Source organism: Haemorhous mexicanus, chromosome 4 (genome assembly GCF_027477595.1).
Source record: "Haemorhous mexicanus isolate bHaeMex1 chromosome 4, bHaeMex1.pri, whole genome shotgun sequence".
NCBI lineage: Eukaryota > Metazoa > Chordata > Aves > Passeriformes > Fringillidae > Haemorhous > Haemorhous mexicanus.
In genome coordinates this window covers 12,576,009-12,594,223 of record NC_082344.1, presented here as the reverse complement: position 1 = coordinate 12,594,223, position 18,215 = coordinate 12,576,009, and the positions used below count along the sequence as shown (strand labels likewise).

The window sequence follows — 18,215 nt, the reverse complement described above, 5'->3', positions numbered from 1 at the left end:
AAGAACCCCCTCCGCCGGCAGCGCGTCCGTGGGGCCAGGCCGGGGCCGAGGCGGCACTGGGAACTGCGCCGCCGTGTGCGCGTCTGGAACTCCCCCCGCGCCGCGCCGCCCCCTCCGCGCTCTTCCCCGGCCGTGCTGCCAGCAGCGGGGGAGGCAGCTGTGCGGGCCGGGCGAGGGAGGGGAGGAAGGGGCAGGAGGGAGGAGGAAGAGGGGAAGGCAGAGACGGGGCCAGCCCGAGGAAATCAAACGGCCCCGACATGAATTAGGCAGCGGCTGCAGAGGGGAGGGCCCCCTCTCCCGCTCGCTAGCTGGTCCCGCACAGCGCCGGCGGGAGCAGCGCCGCCCCGCTTGGAGCGGCGGCTCGGGGCGCGCACGCACACACGGACCGGCGGCGGCCCGGCGGGAGGGCGGGGTGGCCGGCAGATGAAGATGGCAATGTCTGTGATCCAAGCGTGCCGCAGCCTGGCGCTCTCAACATGGCTGCTGTCCTTTTGTTTCGTGCATCTGCTGTGCCTGGACTTCACCGTGGCCGAGAAGGAGGAGTGGTACACGGCCTTCGTCAACATCACCTACGCCGACCCGGCAGCCGGCAGCGCCGAGCTCCGCAGCGAGAAGAGCGAGTGCGGGCGCTACGGCGAGCAGTCGCCCAAGCAGGACGCCCGCGGGCAGGTCGCTCTCTCCGCCTCGCCCGCCGACCGCTACGCCTGCGACCCTGGCACCCGCTTCAATGCCCCGGCGCCGGGCAAGAGCTGGGTGGCCCTGATCCCGCGGGGAAATTGCACCTACAAGGACAAGATCCGCCACGCCGCCGCCCAGAACGCCTCCGCCGTCGTCATCTATAACGTGGGCTCCAGCAACGCCAACGAGACCATCACCATGCCCCACGCAGGTGAGCCACGCCACCCCCAGGAGTATGTTGAGGGAGCAGACGGATGGATCCCCTTTTCCAGCCCTCTCTGCCCTCCCGCATCCTTGGGGTTGGAGTTACTGCGGGAAGGTGTTCTCGCACCTCCTGACAAGGAACAGAATGGGCTGTGGTCGTCGCTGGGTTTTGGGTGCCCACCGTAGGGTCCACGGAGCTCCTCTCCATGCTGCCATGGCAAAGGATGGATGTGCTGCTAACATATCCATAGCAATGCACACCGGTGCTCCAGGAGGGATGAAAAGTTTGGGACATGCAAAGTTTGGGTCTAGTCAGAGGAATGGGATGCTGATCCCACTGTGGGGCACCGGTGTTTCGTTGTGTCCTGAGAGTCCTCTGGCAGGTGCCGTGTGGGATCGAGTGTGATTGAGAGATTCGAAAGAGGAAAAGTTGCAGTCTTGTGGTGCAGGCTTATCAGGAGGTGTAATAAAGTAGAGAACACGGTGTCCACAGTATTGGCTGCAATGATTTGAAAGCTGTGAGATTGAGTAGGAATATCGAGTATCTGATTTGGTGAGAACATGAGATATGTTGTCCAGAACTGGGATGCGGGGAGTGTTTCACTCTCCCAGGTGAATGTTCTGGTGGAGTTTGTGCTTGCAGTGTCAGCACGTGGGTGGTCATATCCCAACATGTGCTTGTCAACTAGAACCCAGTCAAAATCCAGTCATTCAGAATAGCCTAAACCCTGGCTTATGCCCACCAAAAAACTCCCACTGTTTCTCTACCTTGATCTGAAATAATGTTTTAGAAACAGTTCACCAGATTTATATTTAGGGACAATGTTTTCTGCCAGGGGTCACTTGTCTTTTATACCAGCTGTCTATGCCACAGAGATAAGATGCCACCTATTGCGAAATCTCAGTTTGGTTTCCATCCAGTAACTGATCATGCCCAGCTGTTTCATGCTAGTTGAATCTTAGCAGAGTTGGGGTAAATTGAAATACAGAAATGCTGCAAAACAGGATGTTATTCTAATGACATGTTACATTTCCACAGTAAACTAGTTAGCTTGGATGTGCTGAAAAGCAATTTGTTGCCTAACTATAGTGCTAAAATAATGCTGATAAAAAAGCAGTGATTTTGGAACCTCTTGGGTCCAGCCTGTTTCAGAGATTAACCACTTGTATTGGGCAAATCAGTTTTTCTTTGGTAGGGTTGGTGGAAGATGGGGCTTTTTTTTAGTGTTTTCCTTTGGTTTTGTGAGATAAGCAACTCATAACCTCTTGAGCTTCCTAAAACTATGTTTTATAACCTGCCCATGGTTTAGCAGCTGTTCGGATTATACTTCTTGCTACTTTAAGTATCACAGATTATATACTAAGAAGTATAAAGTAGTAGGAGCTTGGTATATTTATGCATCCTCAAAGTAAAGCTCAAGTTGTTTTAAAACTTAAGATGCAGCATAGTTTATTCTTCTCTAGTAAGTTTCTCTAAAACTGCCAACATGCTGGATTAATTAATGGTTTGCCTGTTTTTAAAGTATGCACTAAGCTGTTTTCCCACACAAATGGTGTTTTATTAAGAAACGGTGGGAGTAAAAAATGTGTCTAACCTTTTAAAATGTTAGAGCTTTGGTTTGTTTTAAAGTCTAAGATGAAGTAGGGGAGGAAACTTTTTTACTGCAAGTGTCCTTAGATTTAAAAAATTTGAACATAGTATCAATTATCCTGGGAGCAGCTTCTTCTATGTCATATGATTCCAGTAGATTTGTTCTGAGAATCCTTTCTGAGTACTGAATTGATACCCAGCAGTGGGTTTGTACGGCACCAGTGGCTGAAATGAAAAGAAACTTTCAGAAATTAATCTGGACTTGTGGAATATGATCAGCGAGACTGAAGGACTTTGCTCATAGATTTGATGAAGTTGTCTTCCTTCTAAGGATTTTTGTTCAGTGAAGTTGAATAATGGTTTTTTGGCTTACCTTAGAGAAAACCTATCCTCTGCACGTGGTCAAAACTAAAAGGAGTTTTAGACCACAAGTCTGATGGAACAGAAGAAAAAATAATTATTCTTAGATATTTAGCAATCTAGCAGGGATTCAGAACTTTACTCTCCCTCTGGTACCGCTGTTACTCTGGGACAAAGAGGATGGTCAGGCTGTGTAAAATTGTGGCTGCAAGTTTCTAACTTGGAGCCTTTGACATTTGTTTGTTCCCAGTCTAAATGATAGCACAAGATTCAAGGGAAAAATGAATCAGTTTCTCGGTTTCTGAGTTCAGCAGCATCTGCAGTGCTCTGCCCACGCGAAATCCTGGAGTGAGAAGAAGAAAATTCCATCCTGGAAAACACTTGGAGGTTGAGAGGGAAGGGTGAAATATGACCTAAAAAACAGTTTTAAAGTGAAAAGAAATATGATGTTACTTCCATATTATTTTCTATTTCTCTCTCACAGATTTTTTTGAGGTTTCATAGAAGCTTACAACTCTTCCTATACAGAAAAGTGTATCCTGTTGCATAACAAAGTGGCTTCTGCCCTTACTAAATAACTTTTAAGAGCAATACTACTCCTAAGAGTTTTTATCCCCTATGTACATTTCTTCTGTTCTGTATGCTTTGCCTTCTTTCTCTTATTGTCACTTTCTCTCTGTGCTTGTTTTTCTGCTCCTCTCACCCTCGTGTCTTCATCTCTACCCCTGTGCTTCATTCCCTGCCTAACCATATTACTTTGCCATTTCATAGTGCTTTGCCCCTGCCACTTTCTTTTCAAGGCACTCTTTCTCTTGCCAAAGAACTTACCTCATGGCTCTGTGTTTAATTATATTTCCTGTTTTCTGCTGCAGTGCATGCCAATGTCTCATTGCTCATGTAGTGCCTCCTGATTTTGAAATCTATAGGCAACTGTAGCAAGATGCTGTGTGTGAAGTTGAAGGAGGCTTCATAGACCTCCCTCCCACCACCCCCAAATCAAAACCAGGGTAGTATTATATCAAAGCTTGTTGTGGAAATCTTAAAATACAACTCTTCCGGATTTATTTATAGAGCATACAGCACAAAGTGTGCAATTTGAACCAGTTCCGTCACCCCATCGAAAGACTTTGCTTTCAGGGAACTTGTACTGAGGTCACTGCTAGCACACCAAGAAGGATGAGGTGGAGTTATGACATCTACATTCACAGGGAATGTGGAGCTTTGGGATTTTTCTGCTAGGATGTCCTTAGCTTGAATATCATCTGCTACAGCCTGTGCAAACAGGCATCTTTATTTTTATTGGCTTGAAGGATGGCATAGGAGCTGTGAGTATGACTTTGTTTGCATTTCGACTAAGTAGGCTCCAACCAGAGAAGGAAAAAAAGCACCTAGAATTTCTATTTCAGGTGCTTTGCATTTCTTCTAGATCAACTTTCCTAGCAGAAAAGTAATAATATAGTGGATGTTCTTTTTTCTTCAGAAGAAATCCATGGTGTTGGCTGGGGTTTCTCATTGAAGTTTTTTCCTACTCAGACCAAATTAACCATTATCTAGGTTTGGAAAGGCCCCAGCCACTGTGTCTACATTTAATAATTTAGTATTAATTTGCAGTAGTCTTACTACCTGTTGTAGCTTATATCCTAACATTTCCTCTGACCTCTGAAAAGAGACAGTGAGAGCCTTCCAGAAGGTAATTCAAGGTGAGAACTTCCTTCTCTACAGTTTGTATTTGAGGGAACCTACATGGACCCTTTCTGACTTGGGAACCTGTCAGGTGCTTGGGGCAAGGAAAGTTAACTGTGATTGTACACGATTCATATGTGGGTAAAAATCAAATCTATAATATTCTACATAGTTTCTAAGATTCAGTTGGAATTCTGAGGTGCATCAGATTATCTCACAGAACAGATATTGTTAACATGTGAAGTAAATTGCATCCTATGTATTTGCACCAGGAACATATGTTAGTCAGGCAGTGTTGAATTCTCCATATTCTGCTTTTCCAGGGCATCCCATCACAAATTTTAAGTCACATGCCTCTCCTATGACATACTCTTTGCAATAATGGGCAGATGCTTCATTTGTTTTGTGGTGGCTTGTACACACAAGGGTTTCATAAGTGGTCTAAGATGATTCTGACTTCTCCCCTCCCTCTCTGGCCCTCAAGTGCAGTGAGTGTATGTGCCAGACTGCCTGAGGAGGGTATGGCAATCCCATTGCAAATTCAAATGTGTCCTTCACACGTGCTGCGAAGGGGGCCAGACTCAAACTGGGAGCATTCAGCTCAATAACAGCCTCTTCCTTTGTACTCAGATTTTTGTTCCTTGATCAATGACTAGTCTTATCTTTTACATATTTTAAGATGTGTTGCCAATAGCTTGGGCTTTGGCCTGCCCTGTAGATTTGTACTGATGTGCAAATTAAAAACCGAAGTTGAAGATTTCTCTCCTTACAGACTTAATTCAGTATTGTAGCTGCATTTGTTTCATTATTAAAACAATTGTTTTCCTAAACTTTTGTGGAATTCTAATGAGGAAAATGCACTGAGAGCATTCACACTGAATTTACCTATGGAAAAGTGTGAATTAACCGTGGGCTGGAGATTTCAGCCTTCCAGAGTCTGCCACAGTTTTTTTCTTTTCCAGGCACCCGAAATTGATTCCTAATAGAAACTTACTCAGTGGGAAAGGGAAATGGAAATTAGTACATCTTTGAGCCCTGTCCATTGAGGCATTGCTGGGAAGTACTGCCATCCTTAGAACTCAGAAGAGCTGCTGGTTCCATCATGTAGGCCTGGCTTTCTGCAGTGTTTGAAATTCTAGTTCTCTGTGTTTATTAAAATTCAGGATTTCTAGGTGACAGGCTGTCCCACTGCATTCCCTGGTGAGTCATGCTTGTGCTGCTAGTTCTGCTCTGAAGAGGTTCTAGACTGCTTTACTGCCCATGTGTTCAGCTATGCCAGGTGGAGAGGGCCCTTGTGCTGTTAGGTAACTAGTTCAGGTTAAATTGAATTGAAAGGAATTAATTTGACCCCCAAGGACTTGAACAACAAAATAATACTAGTCCCTGGCACTACGTGGGGCAGCCACTTCAGCTGGGGCACTGAGTTTTGTCAATAGATGAGACACTTTTTACCTTACTGAGTCTTGCATCTTTCAGCCTCACAGTGGGGGTCCTGTGTCTCCTTCAGGGCTCACTGCAGACAGTGGGAAGTCAGACAGTGGAAGGACACTGAGCTTTGCATCAAGTAATAAGGTATAGCTTTCCCTACAAAGTGGTGAAGTACTGATTCATTGAAGATTTCATTGATCCTCCAAGGCTATTGATTGCAAAAGCAGTTAGATTTCTGCTTTGGTTATCTGCAACATTTATATACAGTGACATTCATACAAGTGTTGTCTTCAGATCTCTGCAGTAGGAAGTGACACAGCAAGAAGAAAATCTTCCTCAGGAACAAAACTGTATCCACATCCACATTAACTGCTGACTGGTAATCTGGAGCAACTCCTTTTGCTATTTAGTCCTTAGGAGAATGGCTTACTTTTGAGAAAGCAGTGATTTGTCCTAGTCCCATTGATATTTTGTCTTAAAAATGGTATATCTTAGCTTGGGTTATTAGAATATTGTGGCAGTCTATGGCTTAGTGTAGCTCACTAACTGATGCAGATATATTTCTGTGCTACCTCCCTTCACATCACAGAGCATGGGAACATTTTCAGCAAAAAAGGGAGAGAAAACTAGCTAGTTCAGTGTTGGCACTCTCTTAAAAGTCTTTTCCTGGTGAGAGAAGAGGACACTTTGTACTTTTCTCATGTAAGCAAGGGCCTAAAAGAACCCATTATTGTGTAGCACTTGTCTGATGAAGCTCATGGTGCTTTGTCATGTGAGATGACTGAGTTTCAAGTGATGTTTGCCTCTGTAGACCACGAGCCAGGCTGATGAAGAGTTAAGTCTTTATGAAGGGATAGCCCAGCAACTTCTCCACTTCCCGATAATTTCTGCATAGCTAACCTGCACAGAAACAGCAATCATTTCAAGACAAGCCCCGCTTCTGCCCTTTCAGCTACATTTGAGTAACAGTCACTTGATGACTCCTTTGGTGCAGAATGGAGTGAACAATACAATCACTGACTCATAGAAATCAGATATGGAAAAGACTGAGTAGTCCATGAAATCTTACCTTACTAATGCAGGGCTGCTTCCTACAGTGTTACCATCCACTACCGTCACAGTGCTTTTTGCTTAGCATCCTGCAAAGGAGAGAGTTTTGTGGTGCTTCAGAAACAAATGCAGTCTGTGTAAGGAGAGTGGTTCTGAGGCAAGAGATACAAAATGTACAAAGATGTTAATTAGGAATACTATACCTTGCAGTAATGTTAAATTCACATAACTTCCACAGGGGCACAGCAACTAAAGGATAAGGTTAAAAGCCAACTGTATCCATTGTATGTCACAGGGGAGTTATATGGCAATTGTGAGAAGAAAGAAATGGCAAAATATTCTGCAAGTGGTTGTGTGCAAACAGGCTTTACTGTGCTATGTCTTTATTCTGCAGTGGGATGTGATCCCGGACTTTGTTCATGACCAGTGTTCTCATTTCACTCCTTAGTGTTTTGGTTTCTCTGGAAAAGAAATATGGATGGTTCAGCCTCAGGTCAGGCACTGCACAGTTTGACTGGATCCTGAATGTGGATGAGCAGGGGTCAAGGATCCCTCAGAGTATCCTACCTTTCATGAGTGCATTTGGATGTAGTATCTCATAATGTAATTCTCTTGAGAACTGCAGTTTCTCTTACCTGGAGGATAAAACCCAAACCTCTTGGATGCAACCTTAACTTTAAAAATACACTGTATTAAATCTACCAGCTATATATCTACTGTCTGATGCACTGGCCACATTAGTATAAGTAGAAGTAATTCTTCAGCCAGATGAAAATTACTGATTGGCTTCTTACCAACTGCTGGAAACAATGTTTTTTAGTTCAAAAATGGGTAAGGGAAACACCTCTCCATTCACCTGTTCTAATAGATAGGTTGTAAATATTTTTTGCTTATGAAACATCAATACTATGCAGCTGTGTTTTACAGGAGAGGCCTATCAAAGGCATTCTTTACTTTCTGTCTCCTCTTCAGTAAATTATTTGAAACCTTAGAAAACTGAACTGAGGAGAAATGAAGGAGACGATGAAAAAATTAAACTGTTATATTGTTATTTCACACTGAAATATGAAAAGCTGGCATACTCTATTCTGTGCTACTTAAAGATAATAGCTTTTAAAAATAATTGGCTTTTTCTTTTCCCTCTCAAGAGTGGCCAGTAAATAATGTCAATAAACTGAAGTGCTTGTTCATTTGCCTCTGACAGTATAATCATAGTGATATTCAATTATAATGCTAGACCTGAGAGTCTGTCAGAGTTTTGGTCTTGAATTTGATGTGTTTAACTGTGTTTATGTACAAGATAGTCCTGCTGTAAATTGGAAGGGTATTTTCAGTTTGAGGCAAAATGAGAAGGAAAAAAAGTTTATCTTTTTAGTTTCCAAACCCCAGAAACAAAAATTGCTGCCATGTAACTCCATAGAATTCTGGCTTGAGTACGTCTTGTATACTTCTTAAAGTAGATAGAAACATTACATCTGCACAGGAATGCAGTTTCTCCAGGGATACATGGAATAGGGTTGGTGGCAAGTGCTCCCTTGTGCTACACACTTAATGAGACATAGCTTTTTAAAAATAATTTGTATTCCATGGTTTGTGAGCCTTTATCATGAGAGAGGACCTCAGCAGTGGAGTGCTCCCTAACAAAGCAGGGTTTTTTGTATGGTTTTCTGCCAAGACAGCCCCATACTACTGACATATTTGTCTATGAACCATCATCATTTGTCACTGAAATGGGTTTAATCATATAGGATTTTATTCTTCCTCCCTCATCATTTGTTTCTAATCTTAGCCTTCCTCCCTTCTTATATGCTCTTTGGTTTGCTTCTTACTGTTCAAGTCTCTCCTTACAAGCCATCTCTTTTTTGCAAGTCATTTTAAGAATATCTCACCATATATACGTATTATATCATTAAGGGAATTATTCATCACATTAATCTCTGGCTTCCAGCTTTATAAATCACACATCACTAAATTGTGCTCCTCTATTTGTTGTTTCATTTTGCAGTCCTTGTCCAAAAAAAAATATTTTTTTTTAACATGGTCACTGTTATTTACCATTGAATATGCCTGACATTACACAGCCAGAGTGTTCAGAATGCATTCGAGACTCTAGTGGGTAGTTTAATCTTTAAATAACATATATGCCTAGTCTTAAGATTGCTGTAAAATGTGTCAGCATTAGTTGATTATGTGGGTTGTCTGGGTTCAGACCAGGCACAATAAGCTCTGCGGTTTTATTGTTTTGGTTAAATTGATTTGTGGAGCACTTGAGAAGCTTTTGCACCTAATTGTTATTCTCATAGTGGCAGAGCATTTCCAGATTCTCAAGATCAAATCTCTGGGTGTCTAACAAGTTTCACTATAAAAGATTTCTTGCATTTTCCAGTTATGCAAGGGTTCTCTATCTGATAAAGATCTCTCTGGTTTTACATCCTGTGATGCTAGCTAAAATGTTCCTATTCTTCTTCCTTTTCCATTTCAGTAGCTTCTATTAGAAGACAGAATTTATTTCTGCTTTTCCTTTGCCCTTTCAAAAACCTGTTTTTCAGAGAATCTTAAATCTTCGGCCATATTTCTAGTACATGTCTATGTTTGTACTCAAAAATAAATCAATCTTGAAACAGGATGGTCTGATGCTGCAGACACATACATGATTGCTTCTTATACTTGCACAGAGCATGCTTTCCCCTCTTGTGCCTTTTTAAGCTTTTATTATAATCTTATTGTCTCCTAGTTTTACCAGACGTTATCATGTTCCTTGATAGAGGCAGCTTTTGTGAGACTTTATAATAATCTCTGTGCCTGGTCTCTTATTGCTCTTTATGTGTCCATGTGTTTGAAGTACCATCTGCTTGTCCATCAAATCCATACCTTTACTAAACACTTTATCAAAATTTCTTATGCTGGAAAATGAGGAGCTGTCTGAGTAAAATGTATTATGTCTTTTTATAATGCTGTCTTTGATGTATTTGCCTTGCCTTTTATTTCCTTTAATCCTATACCCCTTTATTTTCTACCTAATTTTTTCTCTCCTTTGCTTTGTTGGGTTTTTTAAAATTGTTATCCCTGCTTCCAGTAAATCTTTTCCTTGGACTTCTCACCCTTTTCCCCATGCCTTCCTTTATGCATTTTGCACCTGGTTTTCTACTATTTTGATTTTTTTTTCCTTTCTGCCCACTCCTTACCAGGTTGACAGAAGGAGCCAAAGGCTATTTGCTTTGCATAAGCATTGACTGTAAGAGGAAGCAGAGCAGGATTATGCTCTTTTAGTGGCTTTTCCTTTGCGGCTGACTCTGGGTTTAAAGAGCATCTGCTGTCTGCTATTCAGGGGGGCTTAGAGGAGTGGAACACCAGCAATTGGGAAGTCCTCAGAAGAGTGACAGACATAGCGCATTTGCTGTGCATAGAAGGGGTTTGTGCTGAACACTCCTAAGTCTTTTTCATTAATTCTCAAGAGACTAAATAATGATCTCCTTTCTTTCACGCTCTTATGGAAGAAGATTAAGTTTCCCTGCACACTGGATGCTGGAAAAACTGATGGGAAATATTTCTTATCAGAACTGTTTTTCTTAGGTAGTGAAATGGATTTTTGACAGAAAACTGTTTTGCAAAGTTTTTGCTCTCTGGAAAAGTCTTACAGGTCTGGTTCGAATAAAAATTTTCTTTTAGTAAATATTTTATGTTGCTGAATTTCAGTTTCAGAAGCAGTTTGGTTTCTCTTTTCCTTTTTTTGGTGATATATTACATTTTAATCAGCTTCTACCAGCTTTAGATACTAGCACCCTTCCAGAGCACAGACCTGACTTTTTCCCGACTCACTTTTCTCTGGGAATCTATGCATGCATCTCATCATCATCAGTATTATTTAAAGGTACTGACCTGAGGTTTGCAGTGCTGAATTTCTTTTCCCTGTGACTATGTGACAGCAGCTTTCTGTCTTCCTACTGTGCAAACCCTAAGCTGTGTGGGGTCTTTAGCCCTTGCTGCTTGTCTTTACTAGCAGATTTCAGTACTGTGTCTAGATATACATGGGAATGATACTCAGTGTGAGGTAAAGATTGCTCTCACAGACAAGGGCATAACAGGGATCAGTAGCTGTCAATGCAAGTGAAATAAATTCAGGCTTGTAGTATGATGCAATTTCATAAATGGTTGCCTGCACCTTAATGTTATTTTCATGGGATTGGATAGTTCTCTAAATGCCAAATCCTGGTAAAAATACCCCATTCTCTGGGGAAATTATGGTGGTATTTGTACAAGGAAGGTTGAAGAAGGTGTTCATAGTAGTTTTTATGGTTTTAGGGTACTTCTCTGGAACTACTACCCAACTCTTTTCCACACTTGGAGACACAAAACCGCTCTCGCAGAAGCACTGTATGATGGGCAGAGATAAACTCTATGGAGTGAAGCATCAGCTTTTTACAACAGAATCTCTGCGAAGCCCTCAGCTGGGTGACAGTGATGAACCAATGTCAGCTTGGTATTTCTTTGTGACTGTTGCTTATCGGGAGGAAACTGCAAGAAAAGGCACTTCCAATAAAAACAGTGTGAGCCGCTTCTATTTTTTGTGTCTGTAGATAGGTAGCAAATGCAGAGAGATGTCTATAAGCATCCAGCCATTTGCTGAAGTTTGTCTTGCAGCATGAGAGATGTGAAAGCCTTTTTCTTCTAAAACTTTGAAATGTTGAATGCCAGCACAAGGAGATACTGTGATGGAACGCAACCTAGAGCAGCAAAGCTATCATAGGTGAGGATGAAATAGTTCAAAACATAGTTTAAAACATGATGGTACCATCATTCACTTTGTCAGAAAACAGCTGAAATAGCCATTAGACAAAAGTCACATGGATGAACCTGAATCTGGAGACGTGAATTTATGTTGATGAGAAAATAAAAGCCTGTGGTCTCCCCATCATGTGGGAAGTCTTCCTCTCAGAGACTGTGAAATGTCTTTGACTTTCACATGTCTTTGACTGTGAAATGTCTTTGACTAAATCCATATATCTTAAACCTCATTTCAGTTCTGCACTGACTCCCATTTCTCACTGGCACCCACTGTCATGATCTTAGGCATTTTCTTGTTTGCTGCTTCACTGCTGTTTGTCCCAATCCTTCCTTGCTGCCTTTACAGGTGGTGGGATCATTCCTTGAGATGATGATGTTCTTGGTCAGCTCCAGTTTGAGCTTGTATGTTTTTACTCTCTGTGCATTTAGCAGTTTTGCCTGTTTGGGAATGGCAGGTTGCATTGCTCCCAGAGTGCTGCCCAGCTAGATCCACAGGTGAATTAGACAGGGAAAGCCACCAAACAGCTTAACTGCCTGTGAAAGCCATGAGCTCTGTCTAAGGCAGCTGGGATCCTCTAGGGCACAGTGATTCTTCAGGGAGCTCATCTGTCATCTTCACTCTCCTGACTTACTGACCCCTGCTTAAGAAGATACACAGGAGAATTTCTTTTTTCAATATTAGTGGGGGTTTGTGTATTTTTTTCCATCTAAAACATTCTCTTTTCTTGACTGTATACCCCAACAGCCTTTTTTTCTCCCTCCCCCCCCCCTTTTTTTTTTTCCTATATTGGTCTAATGACCAGAACTTACTGAGATGCAAGGTATAAGAGCCCAGACAATTTTTAAAACAAAATATGACTACATAACTATTTATTTCCAAAATTATGGCTTCTGATGGTTGTTAGTGCAAAGAAATTTTTGGTGCCAGAGAACTGGTCTTATCTGGTTTCTAAATATGCATGACATCACTTCTTTCTGCAATAATTAAGAGCTTCATTCCCATTAACTAATTTATGTAACCATCTTTCTGCTATTAGACTTACAGAAAATAACAAAGCAAGCCCTGAATTTTTAGTGGAAAATATCTCCTGTTGAGTACCTTGTACATTTGAAGTGCAGCATCTGTTCTTAGTTCTTAACCAATGCTGTGTTGAATTAGCACAATGATTACTGTTGTCTTTCCATATTCTGGCCACTAACCAGGAATATTTTTTGCCAATGCAAAGACAACTCTGCAAATTCTATCACAAAGCTGTTATCTTCGGCTCTCAGTCGCCAAACGTGTTGTGGATTAGCCCACAAAACAGGAGCTACTGTGCATGTGTAAAGCAATAGTCTTCTTGGTAGTAATGATAGCAGGGAGGCAATTTTAATGGGATCTTATCTGGACTAATACAGCAACTCCTAAAATCTCTTCCTTGCAAATGAGACCAATACTTAAAAACCACTTCTCACATTAGTAAGCTAGTGATTTGGCTATCATAAAAGTCAGTAGTAGGTATTTTTAAATTATTTCTAACGTCCACATTACATTAAATTAATTTGGAGAATGCTTCATGGCCCAGTTGCGGAAAATGTTATTGTATGCCCAGTTGTTATATATGCCCAGTTTGCACAAATAGTTATAGTTAAGCTCACATTTAGTTCCTCTGAGAATGGACAAGAAGTTAAGCACCTTGACTAAATGTCACTGAAAGTGGTTCTGTGAGGAAATGTCATCTCTGAAAGATGTAGAAGTGTCTGACATAGCCCAGAGGCTTATTACTAAGAATATTAGTGTGGTCATCTCAGGTGAAGCTTATGCCCTCCTATAGCACTGTGAGTACTCGAGATCCTTACAATAAGCACTTTATTTGAAATTGTAAAAATAAGATACATATACTTTATATATGTCATTAAAGTGGTTCTTAATAAATACCAATTAAAAGAGATGGTTTAATTATTTTTCCTTTCTCCACATAGTTTGGCTTCTCCCTTCTGGCTTATCAGCCATGTCTGCATCACAATATGAAGCAAAGGTGCCTCTCAGCTTCCATTGAACACTGCGCCCCTTCCATCTATGAAAAAGCTGGCCACGCAAACCCTTTCAAACCCAGATGCTGTCTGTTCTCCACTGTGTTTTATTTGATGTTTGTCACCAATGCATGCAGAGGAACAATCACAGCTGGCTTAATATGACTTAAGATGTGTATCAACCAGTCATTTGTACTTGCTAGGTGAGCTAGAGGAGTTAATGTCATTTAGAATAGCCACACAGCATTTCTTTGCTAATCAGGGAGTTGCCCAAATTGGAAATACAAGTATCTCTAAGGCCAATCACACAGCAGCAGCTCCTTAATCTACACCCATTCCAGTCTGGGAACAATTATTGTAATGTTTTGCAGTTTTGGTTCCAGTAGGTAAAATTTTGCATCCTTCCTTGTGGCCTTATCAGTCTGTCAACTTAATTTTGCTTTCAGAAATTCAGGACAGGTTTCCTTAATGTTCCCAGTGGTACATACCAGTTTTGGATAGAACTTTTAGCCATTTAGACATTGTTTGGGTTATGTTGAGATGATGGGAAACTGTAACCAAGGAGGAGGGAAGTGTAAAATTAACGGGTGTTCCTCCTTTAGACATTCCTAAAAAGCTATCTGCCATATATAGTTAAAGGGCTCTTCCTGGAAATAATCCAATTATTACTTCTAAATAGTTTTAAGTACATACGGGTGCCCCACAACAACTGCGTTAACTTCACAGAAAGACTTGCTAGACCAGGCAAATGTTAATTTAGGATACACAAGTGTTAATGAATACCTGAGGTGACTCCTTAGTGTCTTGAGTGCTTTGCAAATCTGTATTTATCACCAAAAGCTTCAAAGATGTTCCATAATCCATAATGTGAATGGCCTCCCATGCCAGTGGAGGTGATTAGTATCTGTTTGTGAGTGTGGAGCTCTTCACAGGTCTGGGCCCTACTTTGCCTTCTCCAATATCTCCTTGATTAATGAAACAGAATTGTAATCCATCCATCAGTGAATTATTGCAGGTTTGATTAATTTATAAATAAACCTGATGTTCATGCTGTTATCCAACAGTTATCGCCACTGATTGGCAAGAATTTCAGGATCTGAGAGTGCATTAAGTCTTTATTCATAAAGTGCACAATATTAAGTCAACTTAAAAAAAAGTAATTACAATTTCATTTTGGTTTCTATCTTTAATAATGGCGATGTCCCTATCCTGAAATGGATAATATTCACAGCGTGTAAGCACCTCCAGGCTCTAGTAGTGAAGAGATTATACTTTTTTGTTTTTGGGAAAGGGTGCTGCTCAGTGCAGACTTGATAGCATGAAAACTGAAAGAATGTATGAAGTTTTAAATAGGTGGGTGAGTTTTAGGTCCACTTTTACAACTGCTTTGAAGAAGCACACAAATGACTGGAAAAGTCACAAGAAGTTCATGGGAAAGAAAAACATTTCCAGCAGCAGTATTCTGATCTCAGTTGCTCATACATGGAGTATTGGGATTAGACTGGTCTCTATGCTGACTTTTCATAGGCCATACTTCCCATATGCACACTGCTTTCAGACCAGCTCAGGTGCTGATTTCTGAACTTTCAGGTTAGTCACTATTTAAGAGTCTTCAAAGTTCCCATTTAATTTAATTACATTTTTGCATGTTATGAAAAGAATTCCAATAACTGTCCTGTAAATTCCAACTCCCAAATCTTTCCTTTAGAAAAAGCATTTTGAGATTGCTGATTTCCACAAATGCACTTACCTATGCCGCTGATTTGTAACCTCACTTCTGAAATCCTAACCATGCTGAAGTCAGTGGCAAACCTTCCTAATGATTTCATTGCCAAATAGTTAAATCAGTAAAATGAATACCTGAACTCATTACATCTTCTGCTGCCCTCACAGTATTTAAAAGTTTGTCAAGTACAGAAGAGCCACCAAGAAACATAACACCAGGCTTTCACCAGTATTGGCAATCAGGAGTATAGGCAATCAGGAAGTATCAGGAGTCAGCATTTCATATGAATTGTACACATCTGTTGGATTCAAGCAAACCATCAGACAGCACCAGAGCTTCATGAAGATAATTCTGTAATTGCATAAAATGATGGGTCAGCCTGTGAGTGCCCTGAGCCTGTAAATATTAACTGGCATTGAGTTCTCCAGCACATTCAACAAAGGGTCCATCTGGCCTCAAGTGAATTTGTAAAATATGTAGTCATTGTTACATTTATGATATAGGGAGAAGTTCATTTTCTTGCCTTTTGAAGAGCTTGAGAATAGTAGGTCCTGTCTTATGTGTATTTCTGACAGTGGGCTTCAAAACTTTCTTTTTTCTGAAATCTCCTGACAGCTAAAATTTAGTTCCTGCAAAGCTTATGGCTTTTGTGTGAAGTGAAAGGAATTGGAAGCTGTGGTACTGTTAGAGCTGTGTTAGGAAGGGGCTGAGAAGCTTAGTGTGCAAGATGCACATCCCTGCTAGATTGTCTCCAAGGGCAGGGAGAGAGGGTGCTGCCTGACAAAAGTCATAGTTGAGATAAAATCTCCAGAATCTTGAGCAGGTACTGTCTGGATGCACTGCAAAAAATACCTGCTCTAAATTTGGAGAGAGAGAGCAATATGGTTTTCACACCTTTCTTCACTTACTGGTATACTAAATAGGAATGGCAATGATGACAGCCTCATCACGAGGGGATTGCTTCTGTGGTGGTTGTTATGAGAATGCTGAAAATTAGCATTCACTGTCTCCAGTGAAGGAGTGGAATCTGTGTTTTATGCCATCCATTTATATACCAAATAAATGTGGACAGTTGTCATAGAAATAGTTACAGAGACAACATCTATCCACATTAAGCCTAGCAGAGGTCATTTCTAAACTGCTCCCTGTCTGACCAAGATGGCATTTAATATGGGCTGAATTTGTTCCAGACAGAGGTTTATTGGTTATTAGATCTTGAAATACATGGCTGGATGGTGATCTTTTCTTTTTTCTTTTTTTTCCACAAGTTTTCTAGAAATACCATTCAGCTAAAGAGACCACAGTGTAGGCAATACCACATGGTGATTTCAGTGCCTTCATCCTGACATGCATATTGTGTTTTGAGTGATGCCAGTCTGTTTTGAGAGCTTGTGGGATTTTCAAAACCACTGCTACATTAATCTCATTTGGGTTCTCTAACATACTTCAGATCACTCTCTCTTTTTCAGAGTCTGATTACAAGGTACTGAATGATGTTTTGTAGTGCAAATGGGCTGTTTTCAGATTTTTCATTACACCATCATTTTGGAAATCTTTAACTGTTTAACCTCTCTGTAAGCCTTCAGCGTGCCATATTACAGTGAAATTCTCTGCTAATCAAGGTTGTTGCTAATGAGAGAAATCACTGTCTCTCATTCAGTAGAGGCACTGCTGTATCCGGTAGACATTTTGCCTTTTGATCTCCTTGATTCACATTAATTGTAGGAGGCTAAATTCAGACAGAAATATCAGATACACAGCAGTGCTTAACAGAAATGTTACAATTACATACAAGTATGAGAAATCAAAGGAGGGATTCAGATAGGTGGTTGAGCATGGAAATAACAGGGTAGCTGAAGTTCATGATTTCAGCTTGTAGTTCTGATCAGCTTATATGTAGATACTGAGTCATCAGAGGCAGAAAAGTAATCGAGGAGTGAGGACATAAGCTGTCATACAAGAACCAAGGTAAAAAGAATTATCTGCCTTTCATGTCCTCTCTCTATGGGCTGAATTTATCTCTGATGCAATCCAAACACAGCAATACATGAGCAACGCTAATATTACCAGCAGAGGAAAACTTTCAATAGTTATGACTGGCAGTCCTTTCTGGGAGCCAGTGTGTTATGTTTGTTGTTGGGTTTTGTTAGGTTTTTTTGTTGTTGTTGTTGTGGGTTTTTTTGTTTTTTTTTTTTTTTTTTTAGTTTGGTTTGTTGTTTTTGTGGTTTTTTTGTTGGTTTGGTTTGTGTTTTTTTTAAGGGGAGAGGAAACAGGCATGTGAAATAGCATGTAAGTATCTGAAACTGCATGATACAAGGTCTGAGTTCAGTATTCAGGGAATAACTAGAAGCTACCATTGAAGATTGGCTTAAAGCAAACCTTGCTTTGGAATCAACTGTGCAACTTAAGTACATCCCTTGACATCTTCAGCTCTTTCCTGTGTACTAAAATTTGCTACATTTGGGGCAAGATTTAGTTTCTGAACATCTTAAATCTGAAATGTTTCATATAAGATTCTTGTTTCAAGTCATTTAGATAGTTATGAAATTCACATTCAAACTCTGAACCTTCTGGCTGCAGTACATGTTCAGATAATGAGATTTCAGTAGGGAAATATAGCCTTTGCCTTATCTATTGCAGATAGATCCAGCATGGAAAACTCTTATAATCAGTAGGTACTGTAAAAAGCTCTGCATG

The 18,215-nt window shown here is 40.9% G+C and overlaps 1 protein-coding gene across 2 annotated transcripts in view; it reads left to right on the top strand.

The window, feature by feature from the left end:
- The first annotated feature begins 237 nt into the window (after positions 1–237).
- Positions 238–18,215, top strand: part of RNF150 (ring finger protein 150) — a 116,943-nt gene continuing 98,965 nt past the window's right edge. For both annotated transcript variants that reach the window (XM_059843827.1, XM_059843826.1), the window contains exon 1: positions 238–889. In XM_059843827.1, coding sequence (XP_059699810.1) covers positions 424–889 — 466 coding nt within the window. In that variant the 5' untranslated portion in view covers positions 238–423. The remainder of the gene's footprint in view (positions 890–18,215) is intronic.